Here is an 18,647-nt window from a genome sequence, read left to right as displayed (position 1 = left end):
GGAAGAAATTAGTCAATCAGGGATTAAAAAAAAACGGTTTATATGGTTAATGTATGGTACTAATTTAGGTTACTGAAGTTGGCAGCAAATGCTGCTGTTCTAAGGAGGGTGGTATGAAGTTTCAGGTTGATCCTGTGGTTCCCTCCCACCACCTTCCAACATGTATATAAATTGTCAGCTCTCCAGACCCTTTGCCAGTTTTCTCTTCTAGGCTTGCCAGAAGCAACAGAGGACTAAAGATGAAGATCTTTTTCTTATTCACCTTTTCCACTTTTTTGTTGTCTGCTTTTCAACAAGCAGCTGCTTCTGCTCACTATGACAAGATTTTAACTCATAGTCGAATAAGGGCACGCGACCAAGGGTAAGTAACTGGATTTTATTTCTATTTTAAAAGGGGGCTTGTTAATCTTTATTCTCCCCTTTCTTCTCACATTATGTTAAATGTGATATTTCACTACAAATTCTTACTATCATTCAAGTGGAACTTTCTTTCTCAATTAATTTTACAAGAATTGTTCCTAAATAAAAAGCTTTCTGAGAAGTTTCAAAAGGAGACAGAATACTGTTAAACTTCATGAAATGTGGAAAAATCTAAAAACACCACTTCTCAATGAATAAAATACATGCATTTTAGAATCACTGAAGTTAATTACAGTTCACAATTAATGTAATGGGATGTCAGATATGTTTAATATATATTTTCAAATGTTTAAATAGAGTTGACATCTATCGCTCAGTATTTGCTCTCTTTATTCCATCCTAATGAAAATCATGAACTCTATTTAAATGCTTTCTAACATGGGAATATATACTGGGAGCCCTTTGTAAAACTTCTGTTTTACAAAGAGCAATGTGGCAAGCTGCTCGGCAGGGTACCCAAAAGACAATGCTTACAAGCCAGGCTGCTCAGAGACATGGAAATAATTTGAACAGCTGGTGTCAGGGAGACACATGTGTCTAAACATATTTTCCTTCAGTCTTCTTAAGTAAAAAACGTTCTGTGAATAAGAATTGTTTACCATCCTATCTTCCTTTGTTGAATTCCTTCTGCCTGCTACACACACACAACTGAGCTTTTCAAATAAAGAAGTTCACTGGTTTCCCACTGATGTGAAATATATGTTCTAACTTTTGAGCTGATGAATTTTTTTTAATTGTAGAAGTATAAAAATTAGTGACAAAATGCATTTGTTCCATGGAATTTGCCCTTCTTTCTCTTCTGTACACTACCATGCTAAGGAAAAAGTATTCCTCATTTAAAATCTGTGACTCCTTTTATTTACATGCCAATTTACCCTTTGGTCCCCAGTAATTCCCAGAATGTTTACTTAGGTGCCTGCGGTACTCCAAATGGTTGGTAATCAAAATAGCTGATTGATTTACAGAAGAGAAGGTTTCCTTCTACATAAAGAACAAGGCACTTTTCTTCCCCATTTCCGCATGACCTTCAGCTGCACAGATGTGTACAAGACAAAAACCTTAATGAAAAGACCCTGATGGTATTCACAGCTTGGTCCCTGGTGGCTGGTAATTAATTCACTTTGCAGGGGGAAGGGAGAAATGTAAAGCATATTGAGACTTGAGTAGGCACAGCTGGTGATCACTGCCCATCAGAGACAGAGGGTCAAATCAGAATGGAGGGAAATCATCTGTCCCTGCCAGGAGGGTGGGCTTGCCAAGGAACCCAGCTGGGTAGTTCTGGGACCGTGCACTGTGGTTGCTTGAAAACACACCTGCCCTGGGAACTGAATCCAGATGTTCATTTCTTGCTCTTGCTCAATAGAAACGGTATTTGCCACTATTTTATATAAAACTTTTCCAAAGATGTACAGAAACATCTTTCCAAAATGTTTCTCACTCCCACCCATAGCCCGAATGTCTGTGCCCTTCAGCAAGTTATGGGAACAAAAAAGAAATACTTCAGCACCTGCAGAAACTGGTACCAGGGAGCCATCTGTGGAAAGAAAGCGTAAGTATGCTCTGTTTCAAAACTATTCCCCATTCATTGAGATAATATAATGTACAGTTAGTTTGCCTCTGAAAAAAGGAAAGTTTTCTAACTGTTTGTTTCAAATGCAGACACAGGAAGAATTCAGTTCGTAATTTTACAGGGTTACATCTTCTCTTTAGCTGCTTCTAAAACCACCTGGAAAACTGATCCAATAATTGTTGCCAAACATAATCACAAAAGGAGTGGAAAGCCTGAAAATGATGTCATAGTATATAGTTTTTTTAAGTTTAAGAGGCTTCAAAATATTAGTTTCAGCAATGCTTCTCTAAGTATTCATAGCTCTATTTTAAACAAAAAAAGATATGAGGTTAAGTGACCTACCCAAAGCCACAGAGGGACCTAATAGGCCAGTTGTGAAAAGAACTCAACACGACCCAGCAGAGATGTGTGCTTAGACCACACCTCTCCACAAAGAAGAAAAAAATCAAAATATGGTTGTGGATACAGATTAAATCTGGGTGAGTTTGGCATTTTTTTAGAACCTGTGTGTATATTTCAATTATCACTTCTCAGAACACAAGTTATTGACTTCTCTGTGACAAAGTGTCAAAGTCACTACTGCTTTGTCAGCCGTAAACCAGCTTCAGAGTGTGAACACATAAAAACCCCTCAGTCCTGAACTTGATCTGCCCCACTTTTCTCACTTAGAATTAAGTAATTTAACAGACTGACATTGTTTACCCAATGCAATAAACTAATGTTCTTCTCATGTACCACATTTTATCTTGCTGTTATGCAATTACTTGGATAAATTTCTCAGCAGTTGTCACAGGGAATCTTTATTTTTATTTTTCCAGTATTCTCTTACAGGGTCCAAATAGGTCTCAGGTGACATTTTCAGAAAGGCTTGAGTGAACAGGGAGTCCAGTCTTCAATTGCAACTCTGTCTTAGGGTATTAGAAATCTCTTAGTGAAAGCCTATAAAACCCTTCCAAATGCCCAAGTAATATTTAAATACACAACTTGAATACTTGCTGAGAGAATGCATGCCCTAAGACATAAAGATGTTACTTTGTATTGATACACGGTGCAAATTATATGTATGAGGAACTTAAGACCATTTAAAGAAAGATTTGTATTTAAAACTTTCCTAATGAACATCAACCATTGTTTTAGATGTTAATGTAATGTGGAATAGAGATTTTTTTATTTCTGTGCCAAAGGCTTCCTTAACAGGGGTTAATATGGAAGAAAAATATCTACAGTGTTAGCAACATAAACCAGTCAGGATGACTGCCTTTGTAAACAAGCTCTTAAATTCTCTTGAAAATATTTTTCTGATCAACAATAATTCCCTAAATAAACTAGAAAGGAGAGCTTGAACAAGAAGTGACTGATAATTTGCAATTAGTTAGTCATATTTTTATTCTCTTGATTGTCAAAGTCATGAGTAAATAGGATCCACATTTTCCAGTCCATTCTTCAAATTTAAAAAAGTGTTTCTGAATATAGAAACAATGATAAATTGTGGGAAAAAAAATAGATATATTTGGCTTCAAACAGTTACACATGGCTCACATTGAAGCTCAAGTGAGCTTTTACAAACAGGATATTTTTAAGTTAAAACTGCAACTATAAGACTTTGTAAACTTGTATGAAATTCATCGAATGGTTCTTTACAGAAAGTCAAAGAATTCTATGTTGACCAAGAATTAGGTGCAGACACAATCTGGGTTTGTGCTGGGGACTGGGGGGCACAAAAAATGATGCAGATTGTGCATGCATCACTAGCAATGCTAATGTGTCTACAGTCTCTCATGCTCACTTCAGTGCATCTACATATATGAAAATTTCATAATTAAAAAGTATCCTTTTCCTATTTATTTTTTTCATTTTTCTTCAAAGCCAGCTTTACATTTTGTTTCATTTTTCAGCTGGTTCAGCTGGCCTGGCTGACGAACAATTATATTCATAGTTCTTCTTGAGCATAATCCCTATACTTACTAATGTAAAACTGATTAAGACTCCTAAATTATTATTTATGTGAGAGAAATGCCTCCAGTAACAATTTTTGCACTGTTAAAATCAGACATGTAAATCAGATAGTAGTCAGGTAAAGATCTGAAATGGACTTGGACTGTGGTTTCTATTGCTCCTGTTAGGTGTCAGTGGCTCTGCATTTTTTGAGATTCCTGAAAGACGCTGCATGTCATAACACAGTGTTGGAAAGGATCCTTAGGAAAAAGACTGAGCGAAGATGTAGTAGGAGGAAGTTTTTTTCCACTTTCTTTCTGAGAAAATGTTTTCAGTGCCCTGACAGTGTACCATAAATTAATGGAGCTGAGTTATACTTCCGATACAGTGAAACACTGATTCCAATACACAGTCTTGCTTTTCAAGCACTGCAATGGCTTTGAAGTCTCAACTCGAAAGTCCATCTAGACATGAAGAATGATACCATGGCACCACCAGAGCTGAGGAAAAGACCTGATTTTCATGGGCCAAGCTGTCACCCTAAGCTTTCTGCTATTGTAAACTTTATTGGTTACTAATTACTTACATAAGGAGGTTGAAGAAAGTAACAGCTGTAAGTTAGAGTGGACATAGCGCAAATCATAATGAACGTCCTACCCAGACAAGGAATCTGCTTATTCTAAATCCCCAGAAGTTTCTTTGGAACATAATTGACTGTCTGAAATCCTAACCAGTCTCTCCCATTTTGATTTTGGCTTTGTTTTTATAAGCAAATCCAAACAGTTTAGAACTCATTTTTCATACAAATTGCAGATTCGTATGCATTTGATGATGGTAATAATGATCAATTTCCAGTCAGACTAGACTCTGTGTGGTCATTTACCCCACCTCTATCTTCAATTTTTCCAGGACCCATAGGTTTATAGTTTTTATCAGAATCTTTCCTTCTCCTCCAGGTGGCTTTATAATATTGAGTTCCCTTTTCCTTCAATGGATGTGCTACAAGTCATCCAAAATACTTAATCTTTCGTGTGAAGTCTGCCATACCACTTTGGCACTACATTTTATTCCGCTGCAAACACATTAGGAAGAAGGGTACTGCCTGAAAATGACTTAGACTGAAACTTGGATATTCTCAAAGCCAGTCTTGGAAAACATCCTACTCCTGCGGTTTTATTCCTAGATAGATGTCATTTCTTCCCATGAGAGAAAGTCTGCTCTCAGCACAAATCTGACAGAGAATTCATTACTTTGCTGAGCTCCAGAAGCAAAATGAGTTATGCAGTGATAGATACCTTCATGTGTCAGGAAAAACAGTTTGAAGAAATAGGCAGTTTGGACTCATTGAACTAAAATCAGGTAGTGACTTTGTTCTCTTCACTGACTAGAATTTAGAGGAATGTAAGCATTTTACAGAGCCTGTGTAAGGCCCTAAGCAAGAAGCCTGCTACAGCCAACCAGAGGAAGACATTGAGCCGTCAGGCTTGGTGGATTTGGGCATGAAAGTCTACACAAAACTATCACCTCTCTTCTCCCTCCTCTTTTTAACATTCCTACCATTGTACAAGCACTCACAGAGCAAGGCTAGAGGGGGAAAACGGTCTGTATGAGAGTAAGTTAAGTCATAGAACTCTTGAGGGTTTTTTTGTGCCTGTAATAGAGCATCTGTTATAACTTAGTCTTAGCTGTTAATGGGAATTTTATACTCTGTGTGCTCAAAACAGAAACACAGACATGACTAAAGAGGTTACTGTAATAAGAATGCTAATCCAAAGGACAATGGCTCTTCTCATTTTAATATCTCCATGTAAACAAGTCCTCCCTAACTTGTATATATGATCTATAAAACGTTAATTTAAGAATGCTTTTATTATTTACACTTCCTATCCACTGCTGTAAATTTCCAATTGGGATGCAACTTAAAGATTTGCTAAACTCAAAGTCTGTTGGACCAAAAGTCTTTCCACTGTTTCTCTGAAGTATTTTATCTCCATGCCAGCAAGCAGTAGAAACAGATGAGTCATAGAGCTGATCTGAATAAACTGAAAACTGGCCCTGGTAGCCAAGAATAACAAGGACATAAGGTAGTGTTGCTCTGCCCCTTTTTCCTTTAGAATATAGTCTCTAGGTGAGGTCAGAACAACTTTGTGCTAAAAAAACCCCAATAACTAATCAACAAAAAACCTACCCCAAAACAAACAAACAAAAAAACACCTCCAAGAACTCAAGAATGCAGCATTGCTTGTTGTGTGAGTAACTGCTTTCTTCACTTGGGCACCATCTTAAATTGAACTAGTAGGGAGATACATATAAGGATAACTTATAGTGTGAGATGGTACTACCCCTGTGTAATGTGTCTATACAGGAGTGGAGCTGAAGAACTGCATCTTGCATTGCATTTTATCTGGTTCTAACCTTATCTTGGGATCCTCCATACAGACCCCTTTTCTCCTGTTCCATCTTTCTCACTACATTTTGAGCACAGCTGATACATGGACCTTCTAATTGCAGTCAACTGTAAGGGAACATGAATGCTGTAAGTAGGAACTTACAGTAACCCTTGATGACTGAAAAAAGCCTGGGCTGTACATAACAAGTTACATGGTAAAAAAGGCACTGATCTTGTAATATTTGGCTGAAAAAGCATTTTCTTTCTTAACTATGCTCTTCAGCCAATTTTCTGCCTTTCATTAATTGTGTCATTGTTGGATATGGTAAGAAGACTAAACTTGCCATATCTTATTCTATGCTTATAACTCAGCTTCCTCTTTCCTTTTTCCAAAAGCTAATTAAGACTGCAATCTTTCATAGCTGCTTATGGGGTGAGAGGGAGATATTTTCTATTCCATGGAAGGAAAAAATATTTTCTCATGACAAAGTAGTTCACACAGTTGCGAGAACATTCTGACTCCTATTCTGCTACACAGTTTTCTTTAATCGGATTTTTTTTTTTATTAGCTTCTGGCAGGTATGCAACAAGGAGCAAGAGTATACCATTAATTTCCTCATTAGTTAGAAAATCTGTAGCCTAAACTGTATGCTATTCTTGCATTCCCAAGAAATAGCCATTCAGTGAATTGCTTTAAAGAAGGAGATGTATTTAAAAGAACTGTACAAATACTTTAAATATATGGCTTCTCACTTGAAAAGATGCACATGGCAGAAGGGTGAATATGTCAGGTGTGTATATGTACATGAGGGAATGGAGACAAAACATTTTCATAGCACAGGGAAAGGAAAGACTGTTTTTAAAAAATATTCTTTAAACATCACCAGCTCTATCAGATTGCTGTCAATTATGGAATTATAATCCTCACTTTTAAAATCATGCTTTGTTATGCTAATGTTCTTCCATTCTACTTTCATTTTTTAATCTCTTCAAGTAGTTTGGATGTTGAAGGTCTTAAGTCCAACTTTTCATTTGAATAAGCTGTTCATTTTAATGTGCTTGTGGTTAATGTTTTGTCAGCTTTAGTTTATGAAAAATGAGAGAAGTGTACACAGCTGCCACCAAAGAGTCTACAAATTAAAAGCTGGAATGTAGTGGTAAAGACTCAGCAAAAGCCTTCAAGGAGTTACTGTTCAGAACTCTAGCACTGCCAACATCAGCCACACCTATAAAAATAAATCTATTATGTAAAACCGTGATGGCAATTTTTCCTTGTCATTCACAGTGTACCATAATTTGAAAAGTAATATCTGAAGTCTAATGTCTTAAAGTTTATGTTTTAGACTTTGGTAAGATTGTATAATTTGTTGGCATTCCCTCTCCCAAGGAGCCAAAATCAACTCTGTCATAACTTTAGTGAATTTGCACTTTCATGTAAGAGAGGAGTATTTGTCAAGCAGATCTATGGTAGAGCTCTTATTTCTGTCATATTAACTAAAAAGATAATATATCTTATAAGACTATCAGTGCTAAATTGAGTGCTACAGTATAGAATTATCAGTTAGCCCTGGTTTGCTGTTATGTTAGCTTACACATATTCAAGAATGAGAATATTTTATTGATACCATTATATAACAGTTCCTGGTCCCTGGTATTGCTAAATTCTATGTATGCTGTGATGACATACTCTTTTAACTCTGTTGTTGATTTCTTGTAGTCTGGTTTTCATCCTCACTACATTTACTAGTAAACTGGTGTCCATCTATCCAGTCTTTAGTGTCCTCCTTCTCTATAACCTGCCTTATGTCTGTTCTTAACTAGTTCTCTCCCTCATTCCTGAGCTTCTTCAGTCTTCCTTGAAAAACTGAAGCTCTGCCATCCCACTTTCTGTCAGTGTACAATCCACAGGACTTTCTCCTAAATACCTGTTTAATTCCTATATCCAGTACATAGATGACCTCATGTAGTGTTGTCATTTTAAATTCTGTTCAGTTCATTTAATTTTTTTCTTTTTCCTTTACAACCACTAGTTTCTCTCAATGTCCTCACTTTCTTTATTTTTACTTTTCTTCAATCTCATCTAGTCTTTTCAAAATAGACTAGTTAAATTAATTTTCTTCAGCTGCTGTTCTAGTCACATAATCTTTTAATAACTCTACATGAGTTCCACATACCCTCCAATGTTCCTTCCTAGCAACTAAACTTAATGATGGCACTCATTCTGTAAATTCAAAAGCCTTGCATTTAGTAAAATGCAATCAATTTGTAGTCTATACAGAAAAGGTTCAATGATAAAAAAGGGGTGAAGATCTGGAGAGTGTACTTAGGAATGAAAAAGTAATAATAAAAAAAAGAAAAATTAGACTCAGCTAAAATTAGTATACATTTGTCCTGTATGTTATTTAATTATGCTTTTGTCTATATCCCACAGAACTGTCTTATATGAGTGCTGTCCTGGCTATATGAAGATGGATGGTATGAGAGGATGTCCTGCAGGTACAAGCTTATTTTCATATGGATGAGTCAGTATATGAGAAGCATTACAACACAGGAGACTTTCAAAGGTGGTCATCTTGAGAAATGATTGCCTTTTTTTAGGAATTACTGCCTGAGAATACACGGCTTTATTTGCACACAGGCAACACAGTTAAAAATCAGCCAGCACTGAATTTGATCATGCAGTTTCTGTTGAATTTCCCAGCTCCCTCCAGTTGCTGGATGGGAGAGGAACAATAGTGTCTTCAATTCCCAAAGCTGCTAAAGAAGAACTTTTATTCCAATTCCCATCACACCCCAGAATAACCTAAAGCATACCAGTGAGGTCAGAAACCCAGGACATAAGGTGTGGCATATCTAAATTCTGTTTATTCCTTTGCCTGAGAAGACTTGAATCTTATTTACTAGAAGAGTGTTATAGTCTTTAAATAAACTAAGAAGGAGTGAAAATGAAGACAGGAATTCTTGATTTCTCATATTATCTGTGCTATTCTCTTTTGCATAAATAAAATTAATTGCAGCAGGGAAGAGTAATCTGAGAAGGAATGTATTTCACAACTTTAGATCCCTATATCTGAACTAATCCTTTTACATTCAATAATAGTTAGGCATATCTAAGGCAGATTTCAGTTTGTTTAATTAATTAATCAATTAATCTCACTTTAAATGTTTACATTAGGATGAGGTCAGTCACAGTCTAGAATTGCCTGTTCCTCTCCATGACCATAAAAAGAGCCAAGAACAACTAGCTTGCATGCAGATGCCTCACTTCTAGATGCCTAGAATTAGGAGAGATTAATCCTGTTCTCATGTAGCAGCATTTTAACTGTGATACTATGGCCGTTCTTACTATCTTGATGAATCAATATATGCACAAACCACACACTGGAAGAAGAGCAAGAAGCCTCACAAGAAGAATTCTGGTCCATCATGACCAAATCAGACCCACTCCATTGAAATATTTGTGATTATAAGTGGAATTTGCTCCTGTCCTCAATGGATAACCTCCCATTTCAGGTTGGGTTTGCACAAAACAAGACAACTCTTCTAAAGAAAAATTTTAAAATATTCAGTTTTGTTTGATTTAATTTTTCATTAAGCAAACAAACAAACAAAAGGCAGATCTGTTTGGATGGGTTTTGAGTACGTTGGCAATGGAGTTTTAATCCAAGCACATTGTTTTAATATTGATTTAAACAGCTTCAGAAAGACAATACTATTGTCCAACCAAAAGAAACAAAGTAGATTTGATTGTGACAAACTGGATGACTGAAGAGTTTACAGTATTCTTATCTGACGTTTGTTTTAGTTGCTCCTATTGATCATGTATACGGTACACTTGGTATTGTGGGAGCTACCTCCACGCAGCAGTATTCTGACATATCAAAGCTGAGAGAAGAGATTGAGGGACGAGGATCATTCACTTTCTTTGCACCAAGCAATGAAGCCTGGGAGCAATTAAATTCAGTAAGTGTGTGTGTGTGCACACGTGTACATGTGTTGAAGTGTGTTTCTCTTTCAGCTAATGTCATTTTAGCTGCGACAGCTAGTCTATGATAAGGTAGACTAGAAACAGTATCGGTATTTTAAATATAAAAGGGCATTACACAAGTTATAATAAAATAATTTGCATGTTTGACATGCATTGCTGAAGCTAGAGAGTCTGAATTTATTTTCAGGAGTACTAAACAACTCTAAATGTTTCTTATTTAAGTACCTGCATGACAAATATTAATATTGCTAGTGTTATTAGCATAGTTTTAGGGAAACTGACAGGAATTCCAGCAATTGCATGATGTAGAGTATAATTGTACTTTGTCACTGATTCAGGTGTCCTTCTTTTAGTAATGTTTTTAGTTACATAAATATTGAATCAAAGCTCCTCCAATGACTTTGTGATTAGACCTCTTGTCTTCCATTTGTGAGCAAATCAGACTAAAGCATAATTTAAAGTAAGTAGAGCCAGATTGATAGGTATCAAAGCTGTGTCTCCTAACAGGAAATATCCATTGTTGAATATACTGGAAGAATGTTTTGAAGCTTCTAATTAATTAAACTCCTTTCTTGTTCAGGAAATTCACAGGAATTTGGTTGACAATGTAAATATTGAGCTGTATAACGCTCTCCACCACCACATGGTAAACAAGCGCATTTTGACAAAAGATCTTAAAAATGGCATGACTCTGGTGTCTATGTATAATGATCAGAAATTGCTTATTAACCATTATCCTAATGGGGTAAGTCAATTATCTTTTTTTCTCTCTAATATAATTATTCAGTTATAGCCATTACTCTTTCTTTTATTTACTTATATAGCTAAGAAAATAGGCTATAGACACTTTAACATCTAGCAAGTCAGTTGTCACTGACAGAAATAAATCAATTTTCTCTTGAAGAAATATTGTCCACTGTGTAGATTAATCACTAAGAAAGAATAAACAAACGTGCTGTTTGCTGTTTAGAAATCAAAGTTCAAATGAGAATGAAATTTCTTCCTAAAAGACAAAGCTTTTTGTGGCCAGAATATATGATCATAATAAATTCAAGAGCAAAATCTACTATTAATCTTTATGTGTTTACAAAATAATATTAAATCAGATCTTTTATTTGAATTGGAGTGCATGGTAGCAGCATTTAAGATTGTAGGAGACGCGCATCCATTATGTGGCTGGAAAAAAAATCATTTTTATAAATGCTAGAAATCTCCCAGTCAAGTCACTCATCTTTGTTGCCTTAAATGCATCAAAATGTTTATGTTCGACTATAGTTTACATCAGTAAAGACCAATACAATCACCATATTAACCAGATATGGAAAAAAAATGAATATGAGATCAGTGTAGCCTGAATAAATCTGCTGCTAGCTTTCCAGAAGCTTAATCAGCCTTTCAAATCTTACAAGATTTTACTTAAACTATAAAATAAAAACTGAAGGAACAACAGTGAATACATAATGTACAGTGCATACATTGCCAATCTGCAAGCATCAGGTTCCAAGTATATGATCAAATTAATGTTTAATCTTCTACTGTTTGACTTCAAATATAGGTTGTTACTGTTAACTGCGCCAGGGTCATCCATGGCAACCAGATTGCTACCAATGGTGTTGTTCATGTCGTTGATCGTGTCTTGACCGCTATTGGAAATACCATTCAAGATTTCATTGAAGTCGAGGATGATCTTTCATCTCTTAGGGTAAGTGGACAAAAATAAAAAATGATCCTCTAGTCTTTGAGGTTTGTTTTTTTGGGTTTTTTTTTGGTTTTTTTTCCTTTCTTTTCTATTTGTGTATGATACCTGGAATTAAGAAGGGTTAGTTCAGTAAGAGACGGAAATAAATTAAATTAAGAACTCCAGCTAATATTGCAAATCTAGCTATATAAAAAGGCAAAGTATATTTTACATAAGGAGTCTGCTTCTCTTCTTTTGTGGATCAAATAAGACCACATCAATAAAAAGTGTGTCTTCTCTTCAAGCACTGAGGTAATGAAATGTGTGAGCATAAATTACAGTGTCTGGTGCTAGATAAATAAGAATAATTTCAAAATGGACAATAGGAAATGGTAAAAAACCCAAATAAATTCCAGAACCTGACTCATAGCAAGTTTCAGAACACCAGTAGGTACAATTTTTCTTGCACAGAGGAAACAGGGTTTTTTTCTGTCCAAGTTTCTAATTTCTCATTCTCCTAGATGTGTCTGCTTAGTGCAATGGGATTTCATGCTGCACATGTTTAAAAAAAATATGGCATGGTTTTGCAAATAGCTGTTGTCCTTTTTCCTCCTCCATTTCTTCAATAAATACAAAAAATATTTTAAATGCAGAGCCATAGAGGTGGAAAAGATGCTCTGAATCCCTCAAATCCAGTCCATGACAGTTACAGGAAACCACGGCATTTAATCCCTTTAAAAAAATGAATATAAAAGCCAACCCTTTCTAATCTACAGTTGAAAAAGAAGCCCTCTCTATTTCATTTTTTTCCTGTGCATTCTTTCTTGTATCTCTTCTATTTGGGTTTAACTTTTGTGAACTCTAAGCAGACTTTTTCACCTAATCCTAGATAAGGTCTTACCTCTTCCTTTTATATTAACTTGCATACCTCCCTAACCCTGCTTGAAAAAAATTTACTGGTTTCCAGGATACATGCTAGCATCATGCTTGTCTGTCTTTCAGTTGCATCACATTGCACTCTGCCTTTCTGACTTTTCAAAAGGTGAAGTCTCTGTTGATAGCACATACACCTGCTAGTTCCTGTGTGCATGCCTCTGCACTTCATACTGCTTTAATGACTTTGGCTCCAAAAGCAAATGTGTTAATGAAACCATTAAACAAAATCAGCCCCAAGACTCTAATACGACATTTCTTTGAGGATGGTTATTCCCATCTTCCAGTTTGCCAGTTTCATAGGTACTTTATCTTTCTGTCTTAGGTTGAGCTAATAGTATTTCATATTTAACTGAGCAAATTCTTTACTCAAGTCCAGGTGTGTTCAATTTTACATACATTCTTTTTCTAGAAATTCTGTTCATTATTTATATTTGCATACTCTATCATATTACCTTTTTAATCCATCATATATTCTCACAACATCTTTGATTATTTTTCCTGCATTGTTCTTTTTCTTCAGTCTTTGATTCTAATGAGGACAGGTTGCAGCCACCAAAGAAATACATATTATTATAGTATTCTCTTTTAGGATTAATCCAATAATGGAAATGGCCAAATTATGAGGTTGTACAGAGGAGATTTATAAGCAAGTTAAGATGATATATTTAAGGAATAAAAGGGAAAATATATTGTTTTGAAAGATATTGAATTGGGTTTTATTTATTTCAGACTGCTTACCTCTTCTTCATTACTAAAAAGTAGAGAATTTTTCATCAATTGTGTTTAACTTTACTTGTTTGATGTGCAGAGCTGATTAACATTTTAGGGATTAAAAACCTGGAGATAATTTTCCCTGGCTTCAAAGTCTGAGACAGAACAGAACAGAATAGAATAGAATAGAATAGAATATTTCAGTTGGAGGGGATCTACAATGATCATCTAATCCAGCTGCCTGCCCAATTCAGGGCTCACCAGAAATTAAAGCATGTTATTAAGGACATTGTCCAAATGCCTTTTAAATACTGACAGGCTTGAGGCATTAACCACCTCTCTAGGAAGCCTGTTCCAGTGTTTGACCACCCTCTCGGTAAAGAAACGCTTCCTAATGTCCAGTCTAAACCTTCCCTGGTGCAGCTTTGAGCCATTCCCACTCATCCTATCACCTGGGAGAAGAGCTCAGCACCTCCCTCTCCACTTCCCCTCCTCAGGAAGCTGTAGAGAGCAATGAGGTCACCCCTCAGCCTCCTGTTGTGATTCAAAACCTCCTCCTTGTATTTAACCAAACTAGTCATACACCTGTAATACATTCTTTATTATTTCAGGGACAAATTATTAGCTTTGATAGACTATTGCTTTGATCTAATTTGTCAAAACCTATATGTTCACATTTAAAAATTCAGGCCATAATAATAAAAATTTCTGCCCTGTTGTCATGTCTATAAGAATTTATTGATTACTGTGCACTAAATTAAGGAAGTAACTCAGTATATCAAGACACATTTTTCCCACAAAATTAATTTTCTATTCCTTTTTGTCAATTAATTTTTTCATGTTTCTATAACACTGTTCTCAGTCTAGCATTAAAGTACATGGGGACTCTAGGTGAAACTAGACAGATAATGTATTTGGTAATATTTTAAATAACCAGCATTAAAAACCAAATTTATTTTCTAGGCTGCTGCCATCACATCAGATGTTTTGGATATTCTTGGAAGGCCTGGTCATTACACACTCTTTGCTCCTACTAATGAAGCTTTTGAGAGACTTCCAAGGGGAGTCTTAGAAAGGATCATGGGTGACAAGGTGGCTTCTGAAGGTATGTAACTTTTTTTTGCAAATGAGAAATACAGGTGAATAGATCTGGAGGTAGAAACTACATTATCCTAGTAGCTCTGAAATTAAGCAGCTGTACTTTCATACATATAGGAGGAGTTATTTCTTCTGTCTTTGATTTTTCCAGTTACCTAAGGATTCAAATTCACTGAAAACTTAGTTTCCAAAACAGTTTAAAGGAAACTGTGAAAACATAGGCACACTGATGATTCTAATAGGTCAGCTGCATTGTTCTGATAGAGATTCCTGCCTCTAGAAATGCAGGGCTATCTGAATGTGGGACTCTCATATCTTTCTCGTGAACAGCTTTGTCATATAAAAAGGACATGTTCTTGTAAAAGGCCCATTCTGCCCTGCAAGTTGAACTGAATTTATACTATATATTCTGCCAAACTACAACAGTCAGCACACTTATTCTTCTGAGAACCACAATAAAACGAACTAATAACTGAATCAGTCTGTTATGTGCACAGTAATATAATGGACCATTAAGAAATGGAAGGTTACATTTCTATTGTCATTTATGAGCTCCACTGCACTAACCAAGTTCTCTGTCATTTCATTATAGCCTGATTAAGTCACTGTGCAGTATCTCAATGGAGAATGGTGAAAAGAGGGATCTGGGCTAATTTTAATGTGAGGCAATGACTAAAATTGGAATCCTGAAATAACATGGCATTTTTGTTGTGGCTTTTTTATTATTTTTTTTTCAGTTTGCTTTCAGGAATTTTTGGCTGATTCTTTTGGTACCCACAGAGGATAGTACACTGAATCTCACTTATATAGTAAGACCACAAAATATAAATCTGGGGCTGACTTTGCATAGCCTATAGAGTTTTGTACTTAGAGGTCCGTTTGGAGCATATCCTCTGCAGTCACTGAGTTATATACTCTGTTACATGCAGATCACAGCAAAGCCGGTATAGTTTTCATAATATAAGGGATGCCAAAGATTTTTGACCATAGATGTTGTTTAGAGGCCTATAGTATCAATTCTCATATAAATAACTTTCAATAAAGAATCTATGAATGCAAATAGGAAAATATGATAGATAAGCTAGTAAACTATAAAAATAGTGTAGATGTAATAATTTATCCTACAACTATATGTGAATTATATATATATATATATATATATATGAATATATGTGTCCAAACACCTATATGTGGACTTCCTGCTCTTTTCTCCACAGCTCTCGTGAAGTTCCATATTTTAAATACTCTCCAGTGCTCTGAAGCCATCACAGGTGGAGCTGTCTATGAAACCTTGGAAGGAAACACAGTTGAAGTTGGTTGTGATGGTGAAAGTCTGACTGTGAATGGAGTGAAGATGGTGAAACGCAAAGATATCGTGACAAGCAATGGCGTTATCCATCTTATTGATGAAGTGCTAATTCCTGATTCTGGTCAGTGATGTGTATGAAAAACTTCTTACACTGAAGGTGTTTTCTACAATCTTACCTAGATTCCCTCAGATATATCATTATGGATAAGCATGGAGAATTGAAATCTGGAAAAGGAATAAATTGTGTGTTAAAATACCTTTTCTTATTCCTTTATTTGCAGCCAAGCAAGTCATTGAGCTTGGGGGTGCCCAGCAGTCTACTTTTAAAGAGCTGGTGGCACAGCTAGGACTGGCATCTTCTCTAAGACCAGAAGGCCAATACACTCTTCTGGCACCACTGAATGGCGCTTTCTCAGGTTAGTAGCCTTAAAAGATTATGCTCTGAATGTCAAAATAAACAAGAATATATGCTACCCTGACAGTTTTCCAAATAAGCCCCAGTACTTGTTCTAAGTCCCAAGGAAAGAGAGCAATAGAGAAATAGAGATACTTCATCCTTTCAAAATACATACCATACAGAAAGACAAACCAAACCTAACCACCAGGCTGCACAGCTTGTTTTTAGTGGTATCATTTGTTAATGGAAATAGTATCACTAAAATAAGGTACAAAATATGCACAGCCAGATTGTGGGAAAGGAAAGATATTAATGAACTGCCAGTTCCCTTAATATTTGCATTACTTGCACTAGATTCACAACTTATTTATTCTCAAAAAAATTATACAAGAAGGATGGTATTTTCCAGTACATTAAAGCAGGGAGAAACTGTACAAATATACTATAAAACAGGTGTTTGCATATTTGCAGAAGTGACCACATGGGCATCCTGCCCTTCCCCCAAGAATTCAAGGGTTCACTCACCACCACAGAAAAAAATTTGGAAAAAAAAGTTTTTAAGGTGCACATGCAAAAAGGAAAAGTTCTAATAAGAATTTCAGCAGTAATTCAGAAGATGGAGCAGGCTGACCTATAAATCATCTGTCATATTATTTATAGTAATTAATCAGCGCTATGTCAAAAGTTCATGTCTGAATTTAAGGAATGGCAATTTGCAGAAACTACTTAACAATTCATTTTCTGTGTACACAGACCTGCCCAAGACTTACCTCAAGCATTTCAAAGAAAGATTCAGTATTTCCATGGTCTTTTAAGATAACATCCACAGCTAACCTTATTTGAATAAAAATTCACTATATAAATCACTATATCTTAATATCTAAATGGCTTTGTAGATGACACCTTAAGGATGGATCAACGCCTTCTTAAAACGATCCTGCAGAATCACATTATAAAAGTGAAAGTTGGGCTCAATGAACTGTACAATGGACAAGAGCTGGAGACAATTGGAGGAAAACTGCTTAGAGTCTTTGTGTATCGCACAGTAAGTGAACAGGACTTTCTAACAAAATGTATCCCAACTATGAAAATGAAGAGTCATGAAAGAATAAAAGACAAAGCTGAATGAAACCTCCAACATTTACCATTATGAATATCTAGCAAAAATCTTTAAGATTTTAAGCTAGTAAAATGTGAAAATCTGATCTTTATCAATGGGAACTTTGTTTGCATGGAAGACTCTTTGGGAAAACCAAACAAGATTCCAGATTTGGCACTTCATTAATCACAAATTTTTAAAGCTAGATTTTAGAATTAATTAAGGACATTCTCAAAAAAAAACAAAAACAAAAACATCAAGTTTGGAAATATTTACACCATATTACTCCAGATTTTGCTACTTTTGCTTTCTCAAGTGATACCAGATTTCCTGGCAAGAACACACAATTTGACTGTGGGAAATAGATATGAATATTACTTTTAAATTTAGGAGCCTGTTGGGAAGTATGCATCCATCACATTTTCTCAAATATGTTTAAATGTGTACCATTATGTGAATAGCTACACTTTTTTCTCTTTTAATCAGGCTGTTTGTATCGAAAATTCATGCATGGTCAGAGGAAGTAAAGAAGGAAGGAATGGTTTTATTCACATCTTCAGACAGATCATCAATCCAGCAGAAAAGACACTGCATGAAATGCTGAGAAATGATAAGCGTTTTAGGTGAGTAGCAGTTTTGACAGCACTGAGATTTTCCTACAGAGGGTAGCTGTATACACAACACAGCTGGTCTGAGAAATAGTTGTGGACTGTGGGTTGTTGGATTTTTGGGGGGCAGGGAGGGCAGGGAAGGGGTTATTACCTCCTCCAAAAAAAAAAAAAGGAAGGGAGGGAAGAAAAAAGAAAAAATGTTCTCCTCCAGCTCTATGCTGAAAGGGCTCCCAGACTTTATGCTGGAACGGGTGTTTACAGCACATAAGAGTCAGTAAGATACCAGAATGAGAGGAGTAAGAAGACAAAAGGGATTGGATGATACATCCAGAGCTATAAATGCCACAGAGTCTGGAGGTTTAATTAACAAGCAGTACAATTCTATATGGCTGCAGCATGATTGCATACCCTTCCAGTACATATTTCTGTCCCCTTCCTGCAAGTATCTCAATACTCCTAGAGAGAACAACTACCCTTGGCATCCTCCCTTCATCTCTTTGATCTGT

General features: G+C 35.8%; 1 protein-coding gene across 4 annotated transcripts in view; it reads left to right on the top strand.

Annotated features, from left to right (window-relative positions):
* The first annotated feature begins 234 nt into the window (after positions 1-234).
* The window catches only part of POSTN (periostin), a 37,592-nt gene continuing 19,179 nt past the window's right edge, over positions 235-18,647 (top strand). For all 4 annotated transcript variants that reach the window (XM_082304991.1, XM_082304993.1, XM_082304992.1 and 1 more), the window contains exons 1-11: positions 235-361; positions 1,871-1,969; positions 8,746-8,810; positions 10,120-10,277; positions 10,883-11,047; positions 11,858-12,004; positions 14,591-14,732; positions 15,943-16,155; positions 16,316-16,450; positions 17,328-17,476; positions 18,017-18,153. In XM_082304991.1, coding sequence (XP_082161117.1) covers positions 240-361; positions 1,871-1,969; positions 8,746-8,810; positions 10,120-10,277; positions 10,883-11,047; positions 11,858-12,004; positions 14,591-14,732; positions 15,943-16,155; positions 16,316-16,450; positions 17,328-17,476; positions 18,017-18,153 — 1,532 coding nt within the window. In that variant the 5' untranslated portion in view covers positions 235-239. The remainder of the gene's footprint in view (positions 362-1,870; positions 1,970-8,745; positions 8,811-10,119; positions 10,278-10,882; positions 11,048-11,857; positions 12,005-14,590; positions 14,733-15,942; positions 16,156-16,315; positions 16,451-17,327; positions 17,477-18,016; positions 18,154-18,647) is intronic.

The sequence above is a fragment of the Platalea leucorodia genome (assembly GCF_965183815.1).
Source record: "Platalea leucorodia genome assembly, chromosome: 2".
NCBI lineage: Eukaryota > Metazoa > Chordata > Aves > Pelecaniformes > Threskiornithidae > Platalea > Platalea leucorodia.
The sequence above is the reverse complement of the archived record's forward strand: the minus strand, read 5'-3'. Positions and strand labels throughout refer to the sequence as shown.